The 24569-nt window shown below is 38.0% G+C and overlaps 1 protein-coding gene across 2 annotated transcripts; it reads left to right on the top strand.

The window, feature by feature from the left end:
* The first annotated feature begins 27 nt into the window (after positions 1-27).
* Positions 28-24369, top strand: zbtb7b (zinc finger and BTB domain containing 7B). 2 transcript variants are annotated; one of them, XM_065270538.2, is made up of 4 exons: positions 28-497; positions 5763-5819; positions 20745-21697; positions 21928-24369. In XM_065270538.2, exons 3-4 carry the CDS (start codon positions 20751-20753, stop codon positions 22451-22453), a joined length of 1473 nt encoding a protein of 490 aa, XP_065126610.1. In that variant the 5' UTR covers positions 28-497; positions 5763-5819; positions 20745-20750; the 3' UTR covers positions 22454-24369. The 2 variants fall into 2 exon arrangements, with proteins under 2 accessions (XP_065126610.1, XP_065126609.1); XM_065270537.2 differs by lacking the exons at positions 28-497; positions 5763-5819 and adding an exon at positions 17116-17321.
* The last annotated feature ends 200 nt before the right edge of the window (positions 24370-24569 follow it).

Genomic DNA, 24569 nt, shown 5'->3' with positions numbered 1-24569 from the left:
AGAGTTTGTCACTCGAGTCATTTTCAGAAGCAGAAGTGGAAACGCGTGAAAAAGGAAGAGACAAGTTAAATATGACTGACTGACTCGAGTTATGTGTGAATGATGCCCACTCTGATCACCTCAAACACCTGCTGCTGCGCAGCGACTGACGCCCGTTCCGCCCTCTCGCGCCGCGTCCGACCCCCCATCCCCCCACCCCTGCGCCCTCCGTCGCCCGCAGAGCCAATCACCCGCGGCTGCTGGAAGTAGGACAAACCGCTTCCTGGTTGCGGGTTTAAGGAGGAGCGGCAGGAGTTCGTCAGGAGCGGGTCAGAACCGGCGCACAAGCGGATCGAACCAGTGACAGCACTAACCCGACAAAGATCAGGCGCTACCGGAGACCGAACCGCGGAGCCGGTGCGCGCGAGGTCGACGCGCGTCACATTCAGGAAGTAGGAGAGCACCGGCCGTCAGGTGGGACGCGACGCGGCGGGGAAACTCAGGTGACACCGGCTCAGGTAAAGCCCTTCTGGTTCGTACGCCTCGAAATGTATCAAATGTTCTTCCTTAATCGTAGTTTAAGTGTATTTCTTTCTATATTTCACCCTTATTTGCTTTATTGATTCTTATCCCCTCAGCCGGGGTCACGAGAGGACTAATACGTCATGGGTACTCGGTAACTCCCGTGTGACGTGTGCAAGATATGTTTTTTCGTTACTGTCAAACTCTGTCGTTCTTTAATAACGATTATCGGTGGTTTGATTTCATTCGTTCAGTGTTTATTGTCGCGCAGAGGGGTTTTTTACCTCACAGGTGAGGCGACACTATAAATAGCTCGTGACACCCAAAACCCGCTGCTGTCAGTCAGGTTCTGATCCGAGCTCAGGTGAGAGTTCGGTTCTGACAATAGTTTGTTTTCTTTGCATGTTTAGCTGCAGTTGTGAGGCGGATTTATCTCCTCACACAGTCTCGCGCGTGTGGACGGACCGGCTGAACTCGTCGATCCGGATCCGCTAATCATCACGAGCATGAAATAACCCATTGAACTCCGAAGCGCTTTAAGAGACTTTAACTCTTTATAAACGCCTCATTGTGGTTGTTTGCAATAGTTTAACGTTATGCGAATAATCGCTTGTGTAGATTTATTACTTTCTTACCTGTCAGTCCGCCGCCCCCCTCCGGACGTTGTCATAGTAACTTCATTACTTCAGTCACTTGTAGCTATGACGCGCTTCCTCCGGACTGAGGGTCGTTCAGATACTCTGATATATTGATGAATGTAAGTAGGTATGATGACAAAATTTTCAAAAACCCCAAAGCTCAAAATTGATCACGTGACTAGACAGAGCAGACTTTCCAAAGATACCTGGATTGTAAAAATCCGTTGAGGGGGGAGAAACTTATGAAATTTTTAATATTAGAAATCAAAGGAAAAAGTTATATTTCTATTGAAGGTGTGTGACCGAAAATTTGCTTATTCACATGTTTTTGCTTGTAACTTTCCCATTTTATCAGATATTTGCATGAAATTTGAACAGAATGTAGAATTTTGTTAGTTCTTTCAAATGAAATCATGAACATTTACTGTTTTAGTTAATGGGCATCAGACCCATGGTAACCATGGTTTTTAGAACGATGCCTGCAGTTCTGATGTTCTGACAGGAAGTTCACTGTAGTCTATTACTAGAAATGTGACTACCAAATTTCTGTGATTTATTTAAATACCTTCTTCTCCACAGATTTAGATTATCATGTTTCAGTACCAAGATAAAAGATATATATTTTGGTCCACCTACCTTTCATTAGTGTCCAGAGTTTAGTGGAGGCGCACCAACACACATTTTCAAACAGTTGCTATGAACTAAAAACACCTCTGGATTGAAAGCTCAAAATATAAAACGCTACCGGTGTTTATTCTTCACATATTAATTGCCATTTTTAGTAAAAACATAACATACTACAACCATGCGGCGAGAAGTGGATATTGCTTGACACACATTGTAACAGGGCCATGTTAGTGAAAAAAAATTTGCCTCAAAATTTCGATGTGCGTGCATGCGATGTCAGCATTGCTAATGTAAGGTACTTCTTATATAACTGATAATTAATTAATTTCAAGAACTCATGTTACTAGTGAAGAACCACACCTTAAATATCTTCTGTAGTATGCTAATCATGTGGTATAATAATGGAGCTCCAATGCTGATTGGATGGATAATTCAATTTTATTTATATAGGATTTTTTACAACTGTTTTATTTTTCCAAAGCAGCTTTATATTAATAAAAACAAAAGAAAACAGAAAAGTATAGGACAACAAAGTAGCAAAGTACAGCGGTTTAAACCAAAGAGACTAAACCAAACTAGTGAGCGGAGTAATAATGTAATGTATATGTAATGTAATGTAGTTAAGTTAAGCTAATGCCGCGTTTCTCAAAGAGTGGGGAACATTACATTAAATATGAACATTACAAGTGGGGCATGAATAACGGGTGAAAAAACACATTTCAATGTAAGCCTAACTAAGCCAGACTGTGAAGAAAATTTCACGCTGAATCATAGCCAGTTTCAGCAGTAACAACATAAACAAACGCCTTTCATGGATCAAACGTAACTTCAATAACAGAAGTCCTAATAGAGTAGTTTATTTCTGATAACAAGCAAAAGAAACAACAAGTAGATTACCTTAGTTCATTAGCTAAAGCGTATCAAAAACTACACTGAGCTAACGTTACTGTGTAAAATGTGTACTATATAATGTATGCAATATTAACTACATGCCAAACCTCCCATCAAATAGCGCTGATCCATGATCGCCGTCTGCCCTCGTCTTTAGGAAACCAAAACATTTGCTATTTTTGACAAAGTATTTGATCCAGAGTTCAGTTTAGCAACAAGTCAGACCATTAAACAAACAGAGACCGGAGGTTAAGTTCCGCTCAGACGCTTAATCGCGTCACCGCATGTGCGTCCAATAAAAACGTCTATACAAGAATGAATTTGCGTCATATTTATAATTGAAACGGAACAAAAACTGTAATTTGGAAAGGCAGTATAGGCAGTAGCCGGTATAAAAGTTAACAGTGGGCACGTTTATGACACAGAATGAAAAGAAAACTGGAAATTCTGCACCAGCAGAGAAAACCAAGACAGAGAGTGGACCTAATCAACCAAAAAGACATCCGAAAAGAAAGTACAATGGCTTTTATCAGAGACAAAACGGCTGCATTATTATTATTAACAAAGTCTTATTTCATGCAAAGTGATAATATAGTTGCACATGTATTTTCTCTATTGAAAGTGTTTGATGCTGTTATGTTTTAAAATATGATGTGAATAAGTACATTTCAACAGTTAAATTTAAAGCCTAATTCATTACTATTTTGTTTGGGGCGATTGGGGACAGGTGGGGCTGGGAACTCTTCTCTACTTCCAAAGTGGGGAATGGCAGAAAAAGTTTGAGAAACACTGAGCTAATATCAGCTGACTCCCAAGGGGTTGGAAAAAAACTCCTAGGAGAAAAACCCTGTGGAAATTTCCTGGGGAGAAAAAACCCTAAAACAGAGCTAGACATTGCTGATCCTATAGAAGATATACTATATATTAAATACTATATTCTAAAAATTTATGTGAATGAAAAGTAGGGATGCACCGATACCGATACTGGTATCGGGCTCGATACCACATTTTCTAAAGTACTCGTACTCGTTAAAAGTCCCCCGATACCTGGCATCGATACCGCGGTCTGAGAAATGTCTATGTTTGAGCGGCGTGTAAGGGGTTAATGGCTCTTGTGTTGTCTAAAGAGGCAGAGTTTACAACAAACTGGAAAACTAGTCATTTGTTTTTTTGTTAAGTTATATGACTAAAGCTGTTACCTGTAAATTTAAATCATGTTTTTTTATTAAGTACTCGGTATCGGTATCGGCAAGTACTGAAATGCAAGTACTCGTACTCGTACTCGTATTCCAAAAAAGTGGTATCGGTGCATCCCTAATGAAAAGTTTTAATTATTTTTACATGAAAAGTTTAAAAAAGCAGGTGGTTGTCGCTGGGTGATCAGTTAAAAAATTATATACTTTAAGATTTGGTAAGAATTAAAAATTTTGAAATAAAGCTTTAATGGTGATTTGACAAATGATTGGAAGCTGTGATGCTGATCAGTGATTATGGTGCATTATCGCTGTAAATTAATGATGTCTAACATGATATATTACAGGCACAACATGTTAGATTTTTGCATAAAAATACTCAAAACTATAAAAACAGTGTTATATATATATTTATATATTTCCATGTAGTTTCGTATGCCAAATGTTTTTTCCACAATTTTTGAATCCATAAAATTCTCAATTTTAACCTGTTTTCAACCCTGTGGGTTGCTTGGTAATGTTGTCATGTCCACATTATCTTCGGTTTCTGCTTTTGCTGCCATAGAAGCTATAGATTTGACTGTGTCACTGCGCAGATCGATCGGCGTATGACAATCACAATATTGATTTGAAAGCAGTACTCTTGCAATAGTTACAATAGTCATAACCCTATCAGTCCGGGCAGTGCCGCATGCAGAAGGACTATCATCTAGCACTTGTTGCATCTGTCTAGTCACACTGTGGCCTTACATTATAATGTAACCGTTATGAAACTTTATCATTACTTCATCCATGAACATATTTTGTAAGTCCTGTCAGATTGATTCCTATTGCAACTCCCTCCCTGCTCTCTTTTGCATCATCATCACGTAATTGTTATGAATTACTGAAAAGGGGACCTTAAATTATTAAAAAGGGACCTTATGGGGACCATCTACAAACTATGCCAGTCTTAAGTTGCTACTGTTTACTTTATAAAAGCTTTTAAGATTAAAATGTACAAAAGTATTTATTTTGAGTCAAAATGTAATTTAAATAAAATTGCATTTCAGGATAAAAACATAAGTGGAATGAACATGATTCAAGCTGAACTGCGTCTGAACTGAATCAGTAAAAGAGTATTCAGGTTGAAAAAACAGAGGGCAAATTGTTGTAAGCATATATGCTTAATAACTTCTTTATAATTATAATGGGGTCTTTGAAAAAATTTCTCCTCTGTAAGGGGTGTTTCACCCCAAATAGTTTGAGGAACCCCTTATTTAAATGTAAAAATAATCATTTTAACTTTAATCATGTTTAAATTCATTTTTAGTGCGTTGCTTTGTTGTTGAAAGTTTACTTTGGAGAGGTTATGGGGCCTGTAGCTGTAGGAAGGGTTTCATGTAGGTGTACTCTATTATCTCAGAAGTTTTGATGTCTTGTACTCTTGTGGGTGGAGAGATGAAAAGCCTGTGTTGATGATGGATCACTGTTCGGCATGTTTTGCTTCTCAATCTGGTATTGTTATGGACCCCAAGTGCTTGGGTTAAAGGAAAATGTTCAAAAGTTCAATGTAAATAAAGTGTGTGGTTTTCTTCTGTGTATTTCTGGTGGTTCTGAAGCATCTTTGAGACGTGTCATCTATGTGTTTTTAAGATCACTGGACTCTTAACCGGCGTATATCTCATATTAATAAATGTGAATACGGAGAGTACGGAGTCTTCCCGAGAAACTACGCGCTATGCGCCGTGTTTTTGGAGTACAGCGAGATTTTGTGTTTTTTTTTATGTCACATCTCTGTTTCATATTTCAGTCTCAGTGCGTGACACGCAGGCGTCTGTATCGACAAGAAGCTGATGAATCTGATGATTGACGAGAAAATCGTGTGTCATTATTGAACGCTTAGATGTTTCTTTCTGTTTTTGGCCTTCAGAACTGATCGCGAGGAACAGACGTGTAAAGTGGACATCTGTACGTTTATGGACTGGAGGTAAGATGATTTCTTTTATCTGTGGGTGTGAGAATAGTTTGGCAGAGGTCATATGACAGAACTGTGACTGCTCACATATGGATTTCCCTCTTTCTCTAAAAGACCCTCAGATGAAACACTCCCACACAAACACACACACACACACACACACACACACACTAACTGTTCCTGTAAATGCTTATTTCAGGGCAGTGTGGACCCATGTCAGAATTTCCCCGTATCGCACTTACGGTTTTCGCTTTCATGCAGTCACAAGAGAGAGCGAGGTGGGGTTAGACAGACAGAAAAGGGGGAAGAGAGAGAGAGAAATGGAGTGAGAGGCGTCTGTGTGGTCATATATGCATTTAGTTTGTGTGTCACTATAGTGAACGTGTTGCTCTTCAACTCTTTTAGGAAGTAGAATCATTAGCATTTCCTTTTTTTGAGTTTTACACAGACATGCACACTCACACAGACACACACACAGAGACACACACACCCCTACACACACACACACGCACACACACAGACATAGACACACAGTGACATCCTACAGCATTTATGTAGTAGACTAGTTATGTAAAACAAGTATATAAACAAATATTTGCATTTAAATATCTTCTGTACTGTTCATTGCATTATGTCGTATAATAATGGTGGAGCCCTGATGCTGATTAGAGAGAGAGAGAGAGAGAGAGAGAGAGAGAGAGAGAGAGAGAGAGAGAGAGAGAGAGCGAGAGAGAGGGGAAACAGGAAATAGATGACGATCAGTTAGTTTTGCAACATCATCTTTATACACAGACACACGCAGACAGACAGACAGACAGACAGACAGACACACACACACACACACACACACACACACACACACACACACACACACACACAAGCTCTTGACTGCTTTTAAATGCTCCTTACTGGAGTGAAACACAGACACATCATCCCAACATCACACAACTCCCCTGACTTCCCATACAGAAACTTGATGGTCGACATGAAACTGCTGACCAAACACACACACACACGCACCCACACATACAACACACACACAACAAAAGACAACACACACACAAATGTAGCCATTTCACACACATTTGTTTAAGTTTTCAATTTATTCATAACAGTAAAATGTTTCCAGGGTTGTTTTGTTACATTGTCATTTGTCGATTCTCTGGTTAGATGACAGTCAGAGGTTCACAAGAAACACACAACTGAATAAAGACAAATCATGTATGCCGTGGAAATCTCTTAGTATAAAATATGCATGTAAATGTGGTGTTTATTTTCTTAAATGTTTGTCGAGTGTTAAATAATTGTTGGACTGTGAAAAAAGATGAAAGTTGTGTTTTTCACACATTTTGTTACAGTTTGAAGTTTTCTTTACTTTCGTATGTATTAATACTTTTTCTGCAACAAATAGCAAGAAAATATAAAGTGCAGAAATGCTGAAATCAGTCAGTCAGTCATTTATTTCATGCTGCAGGTGAAGTGAATGAAGTCTCAGTGCACACTTTAAAAAAAAAACACCACAATTTTTTCAATATTTTACTATGTTCTTACCTCAACTTAGATGAATTCATACATCCCTACCTTTTTTCAATGCATGCACTTCATCTTTCCACAGCGCGTTGTGAATATGTTAGCATTTAGCCTAGCCCCATTCATTCCTTAGGATCCAAACAGGGATGAATTTAGAAGCCACCAAACACTTCCATGTTTTCCCTATTTAACCCTCAAACGCTCCTTGTTTTCTATTTACACTTCTGGCCCTTGGGGTCTATATGACCCCAAAATTGAAAGCATAATTGTAAGAAAAATATACATTTTCTATAGAGGGTTTGCACCGACGTCACGTTCTGGGCGGTAACCCGGATGCGCGGCCATTGTGGAGGCACTCGGTGTAAAGAACTGAACGGAGTACAATGGAATATTATGCGCTTTGGATACTTTAAGTGAATGTAGACATGTCTAAAAAACAGAAAACGCATCCAAGATGCAAAGGCATATAGGGAAGGACTTGGACCACAAGAAAAGGCACGATATTTCGAGAAATTACAATTTATAGGCGGTGCAGATCCCTACGAGCTCCCTCTTCTAGGATCCGTGACGACCCGGCGATTCTTCCTTCAGTTGCATATCCCGATATAAGTTAGTGAACTACCTAGTTTTCATGCAGAGCCCATATGTCAATGTCAGCTTTATTTATATAGCAAATTTAAAATAGCCAGTGTCCTACCAAAGTTCTTGACTGTAAAATAAGCACAGTAAAAAATAAAAGCAATAATTGTTTTTACCATTTACTATTAAACATATTATTATCATTACAATAGAAAATTTGTTATGAGCAATTAAGCACACTGGCATTAAGGCATTGCAGCGCAAATTTTATTTGTGTTTAAGTACATTTTGTGCATACACTAAAGTACATATTAAATACTCTTTAAATAAAGCACAACAAGTAGAAGCATAATTGTTTTATACTTTATGTACTTCAATCATATTTCTAATACAATACTACTCTTTTTCCTGAGCTTTACCAACCACAAGCGCCGCTCCTCTGATTATTTCTTGCATTCCTTTCACTGGTTTTTAATAACTTTTGGAAGTCGATAATAATCCAAATGTTTTTCTCAATATGTACTGTTGGTACCATCTCAAACACGGCAATAATTAACCATTTTCCTTGACGACGTTCGGCATATACATCAGTGTCTGCTCTGTTGTAATGCGGAGTGCCTCCAATATGGCGTCTTCCGCTCTGATGACGCGCCGTGAAAACCCTCTATAATACAAATAATATATATATTTTTTGTTTACTTCTCATCTATACAATAAGGATGTGTTTTGAGAGATTTGAAGTACCTTTGTACCTGTTAACCACTAAATTCCTCAACTACACCATTGGCTTGCCTGAATAATATCAAATTTCAAATATCAAAAATAACCCTAACCCTAAAATATCAAATTTTTGTGAGACGGAGAAAGAAAGAGCGTGTGTGTGTGTGTGTGTGTGTGTGTGTGTGTGTGTGTGTGTGTGTGTGTGTGTGTGTGTGTGTGTGTACCTGGTAATTATCACGTTGTGGGGACCAATTGTCCCCACAAAGATAGGAATACCAGTGTTTTTGTGACCTTGTGGGGACATTTTGATGTCCCCATGAGGAAACAAGCTTATAAATCAAACAAGATGATGTTTATTGAAAATCTAAGGTACAAGAAAGGTTTTTGTGATGGTTGGGGTTAGGGAATGGGGCAGGTAAGGGGAATAGAATATACAGTTTGTACAGAATAAAATGCATTACGTCTATGGAATGTCCCCACAAAACATGGAAACCAGAATGTGTGTGTGTGTGTGTGTGTGTGTGTGTGTGTGTGTGTGTGTGTGTGTGTGTGTGTGTGTTTGTGTGAGCATGTGTTTTTTGCATTGCATTTGTACCAGAAGTAACAGGCCTTCATTTCTGTGTCAAAATGTTCAGATTTATGCTGGATTTATTGATATTTATTTTTTGACAAATGGAAAAAATAAAAAAGGGGCATTTCCCATTCACTTTTAATTGGGGTCATATTAATATGTAAAAAATGTATACATACCTTTAGAACAACCAAATCAAGCCCAGTTTTTTTGTGTATGTAAAGATAGATTATTTAGGAAAAGTCACAAAGTTTTATATCTCTGAGTCTGAGATGAAGGGAACCTTTTTTTAACCAATGAAATGTCGTTTGGGGTCACCCCAAGGACCGTTTGAGGGTTAAAGACTGTTACATGAGTAGTCACACGAGTAAGTATGGTGGCACAAAAAAAGAACAAAAAAAAAGCAATTTTTTTAAGCAGATAAAAATGAAAACTATATTGTATGGCGGAAGAGCACTTAGTTTGCAGCGTGCAATAACATCATTACTCCTGTGAACTCCCCCTCTTGCTCAAATTTTCCTAAATATTACTGCACCCGAGGTCGAAGTGCTGCAAACTAACTGCTCTTCTGCCATACAATATAGTTCTAATTTTTTATGTTTTATTTTGTGCCACCATACTTACTCGTGTAACTCCTCATGTAAGAGTCTTTAAATATGGAAAACATGGAAGTGTTTGCTGGCTTCTAATTTCATCCCTGTTTGGTTCCTAAGTAATGAGTGGGACTAGGCTAAATGCTAACACATTCACGACGCGCTGTACAAAGATTAATTTCCCACATTAAAAAAGATAGGTATGTGTTCATTCATCTAAGCTGAGGTAAGAACATAGTAAAATATTGAAAAATTTTGTGTTTTCCTTGAAATAAAAAGGAAACTTTAGTCTGCATATATATGCATATTTAATGTGTGTGCATAGTTAATTAATCTAATTGCATAGTCACATATTGTTAGTAACAGAAATAAGCAGGGCTGAGAAGAGTTTGTGGTTCAAGCGGGATGAATGTTTGCATGTTGAACATCAGTCAAAAACAGTTTGTTGCAGATCCGCAGCAGTGTTGTGATGTGCAGGACGTCCTCTTTGCTGTAAAGCTTTTCAATGTAGTGTTTGAGGCACATCTCACATAGGCAGAACCTTCTGAAGAACCTTGATGCACTTTCGGTTGTCTGTCTGTAGCCCCATCATAAGACAATACTGAAATATGTATCGAAAGTTCTTTTTAAAGCAATCTAGAGGTTCTCCAAACGTCTTGTTTAACATCTACAAGCATCAACCCCACACTATAAAATAAATAGAAAACATTACACATTTTTTGGCCTGAGCGTGGCATCATATATTTTTTACAGTAATTGCGTTTGACGTTTATATAAATGGCAACCAGAGGTTGGAATCTAACATAATGCCACAGTCAAGAATGAAGTAAAATAGAAAAACAAAACTGCACCAAACAGCATATGATCACATTAGATAATAAAATACACTGCCATCCAAAGTTCGGGGTGGAGGTCTGAGCACCTATAATCATCTCTCTTTTTACATTTTAAAATAATAGTCAATCAAAATAATAATACAATCATGATGTTTTTAAACTCTCTTATTTGAGCATCCTCAGTGAAGTCACACTTTGCCTAAAATGTGGTGTTATTTATGTTCCTATAGCTCAAATGATGGAGCATTGCGTTAGCAGTGTTTGATTTAAAAAAGTCATACAAATACTGATGAAAACCTTCAATACAGTTTAAGTTCCTTTGGATTAAAAGTGTCTGCATTCCAAATCCATCAGTTTCTTGACGTTTTACCTTGAGATGATTAATTTTGGTTGCCTTTTTTTCATTATTAAATTCAAGTCATGCTTTAAAAAAAAATGTATCAATAAAATGTATTTGGACATTGTTGTTTTTTTGTCAATATTTTTTATAATTTTATATAATAGTTTTATGATCATGAAGTGACACTAAACTGGTAGTGTGTTGCATATTTGAGATACTCTTGATGTCAAACGATTGAAGTAATTCATTTGCAGAAATAAACAGACCTTAAAAAAATAATTTTTCCACAAGCAGTAGTGTTTGTTGAGCAGACAGATGTTGTTGTTGGACTTTTAAGAGGTTTTGCGTATCATTCTGCTGAATAGACAAAGAGACTTAAACGCACACACACACGCACATATATACACACTTCCTGTGTCGTTATCTTTCTTTCTCCCACTCTCACCCCATTTCTGCTTCTGTTTACACCCCCTCCCTCTCTTCTTTCATTCTCTATGTCTCTCTTCCTCTGGTTTGGCCTGTATGACACATCACACCTCCTCGTCACTCAATCCGTAACCCTGATTTGATGCTTTTATTTGAGTTGTTCGATATGATCTTCCTCTTGTTTCCCCTCGGTCTCTCTGGAGCGGCACACACACATACTCACAGCCTTTCTTGTGTGTTTTCGAAGAATTCATCTGTATTTAGACGGATAAAAGCCACCTGTTTTCTTTTTTTAGTTTGTGGGGCTTCTCAAATCTCAGACTCCAGATTTTTCCTCTCTGGGTTTTTTATAGTTTGTTTGCTGCTGCTTAAGATGGAAACATTGTCTGTTTCAAGAACGCAAACACTCTGAAAAAAGTTTGAAATGGTAAAAAAAACATTAAAATGCATTAAATTGTTTGAAAGAAGCAGAATTTTACATTGCAACCCAACGCAAAGCGTGCATAAATGAATATAAACATATATGTACTGTAATGTTCAATTAAAATTGAGAACAGAAGTAATTCAGAGTCATTCAGTCCGCACATCCACATTACTAATATAGTTACAGAAATTACAAACTTACTGTAAAAGGATATTTTAATTATTTATTTATTTATAGATTTATATGGTTTGACTAAATCACAGAGATTCAGTTACGTGTCACTTTATGAATCACACATAATAAAAAAACAATATTAATAACTCCTAACTCATTTCTCTTTTAAAGCATGATGTGTGTCAAGCCAGTTTAGTTTTGGCCTTAACCAGCAAGCACAATAATTATTTTGTTAATATTATTTTGCTTTGTACCAAGAGTAATATATAAATAAATGAAAAGCATTATTTTAAAAGGGGAAATGACCAAATAATATAGAAACTAAGGGAAAAAAATAAGTATTTCTTCAATTTTAAGAAAAATATGCTTAGTATTTATTTGACACTTTATTCACTTTTAAATTAAGTATCAGTAAAAACTCTCACATAAAGAATATAATATCACATTAAACGTAATGTAATCCTAGACCACAAAACCATTAAATCATTTGATTTTTGTTAACCAAAATTTTGATTTAATAAATCAGATTTCATTGATGTATGGTTGTTAGGATAGACAATATTTGTCTGAGATACAACTATTTGAAAATCTGTAATCTTCAGGTTACAAAAAAAAAATCGCCTTTTAAGTTTTATGTTGTTAGTAGCAACACATCTCCACAATTATTTTAAAACTAAAGGTTCTTCTATATGAGATACTATAGTAATGTCTGTTAAGTCTTTTTATTTATTGTGTTGTTATAGTGTTTGTTACTCTTAGAGCTCAGACCAAAAAATCCACTCGTACTTTTTGTGCTTCTGCAAATGACAAGGAAAACTTCTAACTTCTATTTCTTCTATTTCAAATTTCTAATGTTGCATTGAACGTCATATTGAAATGACAGTCATTACGAGATTCTTGTTGAAAGCACCCATGTGTTTGTAGTAATTGTAAATACAACTTGTAAACTTGGACAGAACATTGTGTTAACAGCACAAATGTCCATGGGTTTGATTGGAATACACAGACAAAGATCAAAAATATAGTTTGAATATAAGTCACTTTGGTTAGAAATGTCTGGAAATGCATTGATGTAAAGTAGTCATCACAAAATATTTCTGTTTAGTAATTCAGTATTATGTGAACATAAAAGACATGAACAGACAATCTTAAGACTGTGTGCGTGTGTGTGTGTGTGTGCGCGTGTGTTTGTGTGTGTGTGTGTGTGTGTGTGTGTGTGTGTGTGTACCTGGTAATTATCACGTTGTTTGGACCAATTGTCCCCACAAAGATAGGAATAGCCGTAAATTTGTGACCTTGTGGGGACATTTTGAGGTTACGTCTATGGTCCCCACAAAACATGGAAACCTGTGTGTGTGTGTGTGTGTGTGTGCGTGCGTGCGTGCGTGCGTGCGTGTGTGTTTGGAGGTGCAGTAGTGTTTAATCTCTTTTTTGTTTTTAGAGGTTGTGTTTTGCATGTGGTTTAATTGTTGCTGATTATCAAACAGGTTTTTTATAGTTTCTGTTTGTTTGTTTGTTTGTTTCTAAGAACATTTGAGATTTTCCTTTGGTTGTGTTTTCTGTCCATATTCAGAGTTGAAGCATCTTTAAAAGTCATTTATTTACTGTACCATGGAATGGTGTTTAAAACGTCGTGAAACACTTTGATCAGGGTGTTTGTGTCCCTGCTTTAATTGTAGATTTTCCCCTTCAGTTCATTATCTGCTGATGTCATGTGTGTGTGTGTGTGTGTGTGTGTGTGTGTGTGTGTTCGTGTGTGTGTGTGTGTTCGTGTGTGTGTGTGTAATATTGCCGTATTATGATAGGGGAAGAACAGCAGTTGAGTTTTCATAGCAGCAGTGGGTTGTGAGAATCCGCTGTGACACAGACAGAAACAAAGCTTTTAACTTAAATCAAGTAAAAACGTGTCCTGACATTCATATGCTCAGCGTTTAGTTTTCTCTGAATCAAATTATAAAATCTTCAATAATTTCACTAAAATAATTAGATATTAAATGCAGTAGCGCCGGAGAACATTCAATAGAAAAGAAATCCAGAGAGACGTACATAAGAAGTAGACGAGGAAGGATGATTTTAAGACTATAATGGCTGTTGGTTTGCGTTTTATTTAGATTCAGTCGCGGTGTTTCATGTGTTTGAGCTGCTGATTTAGACCACAAACTCTCGGATCTCAACTTACAGTAAAAACTACAAATGCACATTTCCTACCCTGTTGTCGTCATTGTATTAGTTTAATTATTTGGGCAGAAATGCAGACAAATGTTTGGTGACCTAAAAAAATCATTTTGCCTTTATAACAGAATTCTTTTCTTTCTAAGAAACGTCTTCATTTACTAATAGACATCATCAATAGTAGCGGTTTAGACAGACCTGACTGAATTTATCATAATTTTCTCAAACTTTCTGAGCCTGAAGGCTTGAATTTAGTTTTATAGACAAATGGAGTCTTGTTATTTACGTTCAAAAATTAATTATAAAATCCATTATAGGAATTTGAACATGTTTTAAAATGGTTTTGGAGCACATACAGTACGGTAGAGATTGAAGAGCAGGCACACGTGAGAAATTCATCATTTCAGTTTAAATCATCAAGGTCATGCAAACAAAGACACACAAATATATGATATGAAGTCTCTGCTGTATGGTTTCAATGACATTTTTATCATTATTTATATCTTAAACACTAGCCTATTAAAGATGAAGTTCTAAATCTTTATCTGCTGATCAATAGAGGATCATGAAGTGCTCCTGCTTCAGACCTCGCACTAATGCATCACTTTGTTATACATTGTTAAGCTGATATAGTTTGTTACATGTGTGTATATTAGTCAAAGTATTTGGAAACTTTTCTGGTGCTCTCACACAAACAAATTTAAATGAGTTTTAAAGACGTTTCCAAGTAAATCAATAAAGTTTCTGTGGGTTTCTCTGCTACATGTTTCCTTTTTACAATGGTGAAGTCTGTTTGTAGTAACTTTATTTAACTAAACAAAATGTAGATATTATCTTCAGTGTTTATGACGTATGATGCATGTGTGATTTCAGTAGAAATTAATGTTTTCTACCGACTGTTGGTAAAAACATTTCCATATGTATCGGCCTCTTTCAGCCGTACTGATCCACACAGAAGTGACCTGGTTCATGGTAGGGCTGCACGACTTTTTTTTGTTTTTACCAAAATGTGAATCACAATTTTTCTTAATGGGAAATGAGATAACGATTCTCTCACACGATTCAGTTTTTTTTTTCAACAAAAACATTTATTGAAAAAATGTGCTACACTTAAAAGTCTCTTTTCCTTATTTTGGAACCCTTTGTTTGAGTAATTTAAAATGTGTCAACTGTTAAACATAAACAATGTTGACATTAATAAATAAAAATTATTTAATTTGAATAAATAGCACCTGTGCTTTTGTACACCCAAACTGGCCAACCTTTAAACTTTAAAAACATGAAACCTTTAAAAGACTAAACAATCAACATTATGAGGCATCAGGGAGAAACACAGACATGTTACAATGTTCACCTCGTGCTAAAAACTCTTTCTGATGGGGAAGTTGTGGCGGTGATACAGAGGCCGTTTCTCAATTTGAAGGCTGAAGCATACGCCATCAAGACTCAGAATGTTAACTAATAATAAGTTGACTATTATTCTTAGTTAATCATAAATTGTAGTATGTTTATTACTTGCAAATGTAATGCTTAGTTAACTTAAATAAACCAGGCTTGATGAAGATGGCATATGTGACCTCCGGAGTTTTCAGCCTTCAGAAATCTCCATTGTTGCATCGTCCCTCTCTCCGTGGCCACCAGGATTTTTCCTTTCTTTTGTGTGAAAATTGTCTCTCCAAATCCACCAAGTAAACCGACTGTGTTTAGGTCTGCTGCCTTACGCTTCATGATGGGGTTTGATTGGTGAATCAATATAGGTTTGGTTTAACACTGTGTGAGTGTGAGCAAGTTTGACTGGATTGTTGTGATGTAAATACGTAACCATCTGAATACAAGGAAATACTGTATGCAAGGGAATCACCATCATTTAGATTGCATTTATTTATGAATGGAGATTGTGATTCTTTTTGCGATTATTCGTGCAGCCCTAGTTCATGGTTAGGGTTATGTGCTATACAGTGATAAAGCACAATATACAAATCTTATTAAATCACCATTCATTTAAATCCTGATTTAATATCAACTTTCCCTTTTACTTACCCAGGATTTCCTTTCATTGACATCTTTATAAGCACCATCGTTTCTTAAGGAAATTGTGCAGAACAAGTGTGAAGATCTGGAGGAGTGTGAGTGTTTTCATCGGGATGTTTTTAGCTCAACATTGAGAGAAATAAACAGCTGTAACTTTAGACCTGAGATTCTTCACCGAGCTTTGAAATCTTTGAAAGCGTGAGATAAAACAGCAGCTTACCGCACGGTGATGTGGAGGTGGTTGACATGCAGAAGTTCCTGTGATGTTAAGATCCATTTACCTGCTGTTTCTTCTCTCTTCTACTCTTTTCTTTCTGTCCTGATGTACGTTTAGCTTCTCTCTGCTCTCTGATGATCTTCTAAACATTTCATATCCACACAATTATGGCAGATTTGAAAACTAAATCCAGTTTTGAGTTTTGAAGGTCACAGAGACTAAAACCACTTTTTCAGTAGGTGCGTGATTTACACATGATGTGTTAAAAAAGATTTATTTATATAAAGGTGCCTGTATTTGTGTTTGGTGTTACCCTAACCGTGGATTTGATTCTTTTGGTTTGCGCCACACTTTCAGACTGCAGAAGTTTGCGTACTTCGACTGAGTTTTCATCTGTCTGCGCTTGCCAAACTTGCTCGCTACGAGACGAGATTGATGAAATGGATTCATTTGATGGAAAATTGTGATTCACAGACGCAGCGCAGTAAACACGGCGTTTAGGCGACAGGGCCGGAATCAGACGAGCGACGGTCCTTCCTGTTTGCTGTAGCTGTCGATCCGAACGCACGTCGAGGTGGAGGCCGAGGGATTTTGTTTTTTCGGAAACTTGCGATCGTTTCGAAACGAGATGATGCGATGGGAGCGAGGGGCCGTGTGGGCGAGGGGGGGAGGGGTGTTAACACCTTTATGAGAAGACAGGAAGACAAATGAGAGAGAAGAAAGAGAGGAAGAAAAGGTCGAGATCCCCACAGGAGCACACGTCGAACCCCAAAGTTTTCGAGAGAACGCGGCAGACATCTGGATCTGGTGTTAGACGGATACGAAGAGAAAAAGACACACGGATGCTATGACACAGATGTCGGTACGGCTGCTGTCCCCTTCGTCCATAAAGAGCAGAACGGTAGGCATCGCTCGGCTCCGGATCGACGGCAGAAACTCGCTCGTGTCCGGGATGACGTAGACGCCATTTCCTAGTGGTTTGAACCGTGGGTTAGGGTTAGAACAGAAAAGGGTGAATGTTTGAATTTGTGAAGGGTCTGTGTGTGGATAAAACTGACGTGAAATGGGCCTTGTGCCTTCATAAGTGACTAATCTGCTCCGTCTCACATGTGTAACTTAACCAGAAGCTTTAAGACGCCACACCTGTTGCAGGGAAATCTTGTTCCTCGTGTCTGTCTTTGTGCGTCTGTGTGTGTTTTGGATCAGGTTAATCAGGTGTTGGAGATCATTGTTGTTTAGCAGCAGGCAGTATTATGGGCTGCAGAGTCGCATGTTGTTAAGGGAAGTGAAGAAGTCATTGATTTGTTGGTGGAAAGTTTCGGGCTCAGGTGTTTGTGTCTGCGTGTGTGTGTCTGCGTGTGTGTGTGTCTGTGTGTTCATGGTCGGAGGGGAATATGGGATTTACATTTAAATTTCTCATGTTGTGATTATAAAGAGAATGCTAAAACCTTTTCAAAAAATGACTAAAGCAATACACCATTGAAATTATATTTATTTGACCTTGACTAAATTATATAAAAAAAAATTGTAATGTAGTCTAGTTAATTGTCTAATCTAATTGTCTGACAGACTGTGATGTCTCAACTGGAAAATTAACGTAAAATGTGTCCCTGTTCTTTTGTGAGTCCCTTAGTGTTTACCCCACCCACACCGCAGGCACACACACACACACATTCATATGGAGGTGCACACACATGTAGACACAAACATGCAGAAATACACAAACAGGCACACACACAGATGCACGCATGCAGACACACACATGCACATACATATGTGCAGGTTAAAGTAGGGTAAATGTACCCATTAAGCCCACCAAAATCGAAGTTTAGGTGTTTATCATAGATAATGAGATGGTTTATTAGTTATTTGTGAAAATGCAAGATTTGTCTCTCATTTGAAAATGTGTTCAATAGAAAATAGTTGATGTATATTTTAGAATCTAAAATGACAATTTTATGAATGAAGTCAAAAGTCTTTTAAACTGAGTGGAGCTTGGTGAAATAGGGTGGACCTCAATGCCTATTCTTAAATTACATCATTATATAATATAGTGATCAAATGGATCGGATCGGGGATAATTGGATAATTTTCGGATTAGCACAAAAATAGATATAAAGAAAGTAAAATAAGAATTAATCAATAAGAAATTATAAACATATGGAAATAGGAAAAGAACAAAGTTACAAATAAAGTCTAACAGTAGGAACAGAAATATAATCAAATGAATATTAACGCTGTCTTCTTCATTCGATAAATGAAATATAATTCATCTTTTTAAAACTACAGAAGTGATTTTTTTCTTTTGTCTTCTGATTAACATAATGACACAAACATATTTTCATAAGCTTGAGGGTAAACTGCCACTTTAAGACCGGATAAGCACGAATTCATGTACCGTTTGCGTTCACTTTAACACATAACACACAGTTTTTTCATGATAAAACTTAATCTGACTGTGGTTTTTCTAAATAATTTGGGATGTATGTGTCGCGCGTCTCTGTGCATGCGCGTATGAGTGTGCGTGCGTCTTTGCGCACAGAAACAGCTCACTTTAACATCTTGAATGTTAACATTTGTAAGGCAAATGATAAACTTTCTATAGTTATTTATTTCTGAATAATGCGTATTTGAGCGATTATTATTAAAGAGATTATTATCATTTATGCATGATTTCTTCTGCTTTTATTTTGTGTCTCTTCTGATTGGGTGGGCCAGCCGTCAATATGAGTGGATCAGTGTCATCCTGGTCCTTATGTTGCCTCGCCACAGGTCTGTAGTGGGCATCATTTAAACTTTAGCACCATTTAAGCCCACATATGCTTCAAAGAAGCCCACATCATGATTGATTTATATAAAATAAAAATATATTTATTTTTAAAGTAGTGAAACATCAATATATATATATTCAGTGACAGGGACAAATCATTTTCTTGTTTGCTAGCGTTTATCACCTGAAGAACTAACTTTAACCAGGTCTCCAATTCCTAATGAACATCAACTCTTTACTTTTAAAGTCTTTTACCTCAAAGACTTTCTGTCCTCTCCAAACTGGAGTTTTTTCTTTTTTATTTTCTTGCTGAAAACAAATGATACATGACAATAGCAAACCTCTGTTATACAATGATGTAAATGAAGGTAGTAAGTAAGGTTAGGTAAAAGGTTAGTAAGGTGAAAGCACACAAAGATCTGTTATCATTAAACACTTTCACAAGACAATGGGTCTCATTCATGAAGCATGCGTACACACAAATTTGTGCATGAGATGTGCGTACGGATGTTTTCACTAACAAATCGTGATTCAACAAAAACGTTCATATCAAAATGTCTTCTAAATGTACGCAAAAATTCAAGAAAACCTGAAACCACTCGTACGCAATAATCACATACATTACACCATAATCAAATACAAGGCTATAATTATACTGTTTATAATAATGTTGATGTATAAAATTAACAAGATTATAATATATATTATTATTTTTTTGTATTATATATTATACATGATCTATATTATTATTATATACATTATCATAGCCTACTTATTTTTTCTACACATATAAAGAAGATGCACATAATGACAAATCTTCACGCTATCCTTCCTCACTTTTTAAATCTTTTACGAGAGCGTCTGCTTAATGCCTAATGTAAACCTCATTTAAATGAGATGAGAAGTTCAAACGTCAATCACTTGATCTCCTGTCTGTTTTATTTTAAATACTGATGCGTGTCTCTGTCATATTAATTAAATGTCATATTTGTTAACACATCCAATATTTCTTTAATGTAGTTCACTGAAAAGCCAGGCAGTCTTGCATTCATAATTGCAGGCGATTCATCCACGATTATGTATGCGATATTTCCGTGCTTGCCGGTGAACTACAGCTTTGTGTAGTAAATGCTGCTCCTTCTGAAAGCAGCTGATGGCGATTTACTACTAATCAAGGAACCGGCTTTACTGACGAGATGTGCGTGACAATTGCTTGCCATTTATCGTGCAGCCCTAATGTATGAGAACTTGAGTTATTCCTCTATATATATATATATATATATATGAAATCCGTTGTTAAGGGTGAAGTAAAGCGTTTTGTGCACCTGCCTGTGTGAATTTAAAGTGGAGTTCAGTAACTGATGCTTTTTGTGAGAAATTAAATGATTTAGTTATTCAGTTGTTTTATTTGTTGAATGTTTGTTAGTTGTAGGACAGGAAGTCTTCTTTAAGATCAACACACTGTACAAAATGCATTCAACACGATTTTCACAGGCGCACGATTTCTCCCGTCGTGCTTTACAGATTTTAACGGTTTATCTTATGTGTCTGCAGGTGGCGATGTCTCCAGGAGAGGACGGTCTAATCGGGATTCCCTTCCCGGAGCACAGCAACGAGCTCCTGTCCCGTCTCAATGCTCAGCGGCGGACGGGGCTGCTCTGTGACCTCACGCTGACCTCGCGCGGCACCCGATACCCGACACACCGCTCCGTCATGGCCGCCGTCAGTCTGTACTTCCGCCGTCTGTTCGGGGCAGAGGAGGGCGAGGACGGAGGCGAGGGGGTCGGCGACAGCTGTAGCGTGTGCCAGTTAGACTGCGTGTCTCCCGACGCGCTGGCAGCGCTGCTGGAGTTCGCCTACACCGCCACACTGACCATCCGCAGCTCGTGCATGCGGGAAGTCCTGAAGGGGGCGCAGCTGTTGGGCATTCAGTGCGTGGCGGACGCCTGCAGGGACATTTTGGGCGAGTCGGGCGAGGATCCGACAGACCCCGTGGGAGAGGCGGAACGGCTACCGTCCCGTCGTAAACAGCACCGATGTTCTGTGGTCAGAGCGTCGTCCCCCGTGCGACCGGCTTGGAGAAATTCCCAGCAGGATGCACCACTCGTATCTGAGTACAGCCTGCTTCCCACGCAAGGGCGAGAAGGACACCCGCCTGCTGCCATCGGGCAAGACGGAGCGACGCACCGGGGCGCACTGATGAACGGAGGTTCTCGCTGGCCACAGGAGTCGACCCTGATCCCGCACCGACCCGAAGACCCGCCGTCAGATGAAGACGAGTCGGGCCTGCAAGGACGGGCTACGCCCCACACCAACCAATCGCCAGGGGAAGGAGGAAAGGGCGGAGTAATGGTGGTAGGTGGCAGGAAGAGGAAGTCTCAGACGCCACAGCAGTGTCCGGTCTGTCAGAAGATCATCCACGGAGCAGGAAAGTTGCCACGTCACATGAGAACGCACACGGGAGAGAAACCCTTTCAGTGCACGGCCTGTGGCGTCCGTTTCACACGGTATGTTACTTTCTGATTGGGTCATGTGACACAGCTAAATCTACTTCTGTACATTTTAACATTCTGTGAAAATATCCTCTTGTTTAAGGTCATGATTGAAATCAAACTTTGATGCTCCTCATCTATGAGATATTAGATGAGACTTTATCTTGGATATCACATACAACTACAGTCCCCAGTGAATTTAGAATGAAGAATAATTTCATTGTACTGTTTTTCATTTACTTTAGGAACGACAAGCTGAAGATTCACATGAGGAAACACACGGGCGAGAGGCCGTATCCCTGCACCAGCTGCCCGGCTCGCTTCCTGCACTCCTACGACCTGAAGAACCATCTGTCGTTACACAGCGGGGATCGGCCTTTCGAGTGCCCACTCTGCCACAAGGCCTTCGCCCGTGAGGACCATCTGCAGCGCCACAGAAAGGGCCACAGCTGTTTGGAGCTGCGCACCCGTCGCCCGCGTCGTGGTAACGGCCAGGACCCCGCCGCCTCTCCGACGTCCGATTCGTACGATCTCGAGCGTGCGAGCGCGCTGGCAGCCGCCCGACACCTGTACCAGCAAGACGGCCACAGCGTGCCGATTCAGTTACTGGGGCCTGGCGGGATACCCATCCCTGAGTTGATGTGGAGGGCGATCGGTACACCCCTGGGGGAAACGTTGAAAAAAGGAGGGGGGAACTCGTCTCCACACAGTAGTACATCAGTTACGCATAAAAAATGGGAGGAGGATGAAGATGAGGAAGACAAGGTTTAAAAGATGGAGAAAGAGTGAAAACGCTTGTCTGTGTGTGTGTCTTGTGTGTGTGTGTGTGTGTGTGTGTGTGTGTGTGTGTGTGTGTGTGTGTGTGTGTGTGTGTGTGTGTGTGTTATCATCTTCTTCTTCCTTCATACAATTCAAACTTTCTTCTTTCATACAAAGACCTAATGGGTTAAACAGGGTTTGAAACTATATAAACTTTATTTTGAGTTAATGTTTGCATTTAGATTTACAGAAGATTCGTAAGTGTGTGGAGATTAATATTGTTCACACTATGCAAAGATAAAAGAGTGTTTGAACAAATGTGGTAAAAAAGAAGAATTAAAAGCAGCGTGTGGATGTGTAATAATGATGATATATCGCCACCTGCAGACAGTGAAGTAGTAAAGCTCAGGGGTTTTTTTCTATCGGCTCTGAAATTTCCTTTCATTCCAAATGAATGATGATTTTTCTAAACCAAAGACTGAGGTACCTTTGAAAGAATTATTTTTAGATAGGAGCATGCCTCAAATCTCTCACACTTATAAAGGGCTTCGTTGAAAATGAGCCTGTGGGCCTTTTATGTTTTTTTTCTCACTTAAAGAGCTTTAATGAATTTAATAGTAGAAAAGTGATTTATAATAAATAATAATAATAAGTGGAGGATGAAACTCTTTTGTAAACAGTTGTATTTATTTATTGGTTGGTTTATTATTTATTGTGGCGTTTGGGTTATTCTGCATCTCTTCACATCTTTCTGTCAGTCTGAAGTTATTCCTCTTTGTGCTGAGACCTCAGTTAAATTCTTGGGTCTGATCTGAGATCAGCTTTGCCTTTTTTCTCGTAATGGCCTCAGGTAGATGCAGTGTGATGTCTGATCTCCGATCAGTGCCGTGCTTACGTCTGCTGCACGTAAAGTTATTTTGCATGTGTACAAGCTCAGGTGCTGTAGAAAACCGCAAAGATTTCTGGGATTCCTCTGCAGTCTCTTCTGTTTGCAAAGTTTTGCACATAAAATGTCTAAATAAAATCATCTCTAGTGACCGGTACACAACAGAGAATAAAATAATAAAGACATCATGCCTTTCTGAAGCAAATACATATCTGAGATGTTTAAAAAACATAAGATAATAAATGATTTGTATTGTATAAAAAATTTGTCAACTTTAACTTTAGTTGCCTTCAGAGCTAGGGAGGGGTTTTTTTTTGGGGGGGGGGGGCAACTCTTAAATATTAAAGCATATATTTATAATCTATATAAGAGAGAATGGGAAACATGTCAGAATGCATTCTGGGTAATGGAGTCTGGTGTGTGTGTTACTGTACTGTTGAACATAGGGGGAAAATACCCAAAGTGGTTTATTTGCACTAAAATGGGATCTTTGTGCTTTGAAATATTTTCTTATATTCTTCATATTCATTAGCAATTTATGATTGTAAATCCTTAAATTTCTTGAAAAAAAATCTGGTCATAAATACTTCTCAGAAGTTGTGATGTAATAAGGTTGTGCTGCCTTGGTATAACTTTTTGTTTTCTTTTTTTGCAAATATTCTCAGGAAATCTTGAGCCATGCACTAAGTGGTTATGCAGATGTTTGATAAAATATTAATTTATTGTATATATTTGTGTTCAGCAATATGAACAGACCAGTTAGAAAGTAAAGTTTCGTTTACTTGCATCTGTCATTTAAAAAAGAAAGAATATTAGTTATTGATTAGGAATTTTCTTTTATGAGAAACGATAAGTGATTGATTGTTTGTTTGTGTTGTGTTATTGTATGAATCGGTGCTGGTTTGGGTGAAGGGACTGCTGGTTAAAGCCTCTGATTCAGGGATAAATTTCTGTTCATAGAGTTAACTCTTTCTCACTGATGGCAAATATTGTCTCATGTTGTACAAATAAAGAGCAAATAAACAAAGATTTATGCACAAACACACTATGTTACTCTCTGATGCTTCATTTCCTTGTTATGAATGACTCTCACATATTTCAAATGTATTTATATTACACTTTTTACAAATGTTGCATTAACCTCATTCATTGTTTAAATTAAATGAATAGAATAGAATAGAATAGAATAGAATAGAATAGAATAGAATAGAAGGTCTTAATGAAAGACGTATTCTCATAATC

The sequence above is a fragment of the Paramisgurnus dabryanus genome, chromosome 13 (genome assembly GCF_030506205.2).
Source record: "Paramisgurnus dabryanus chromosome 13, PD_genome_1.1, whole genome shotgun sequence".
Taxonomy (NCBI): domain Eukaryota; kingdom Metazoa; phylum Chordata; class Actinopteri; order Cypriniformes; family Cobitidae; genus Paramisgurnus; species Paramisgurnus dabryanus.
This window is presented reverse-complemented; position numbering and strand designations above follow the sequence as displayed.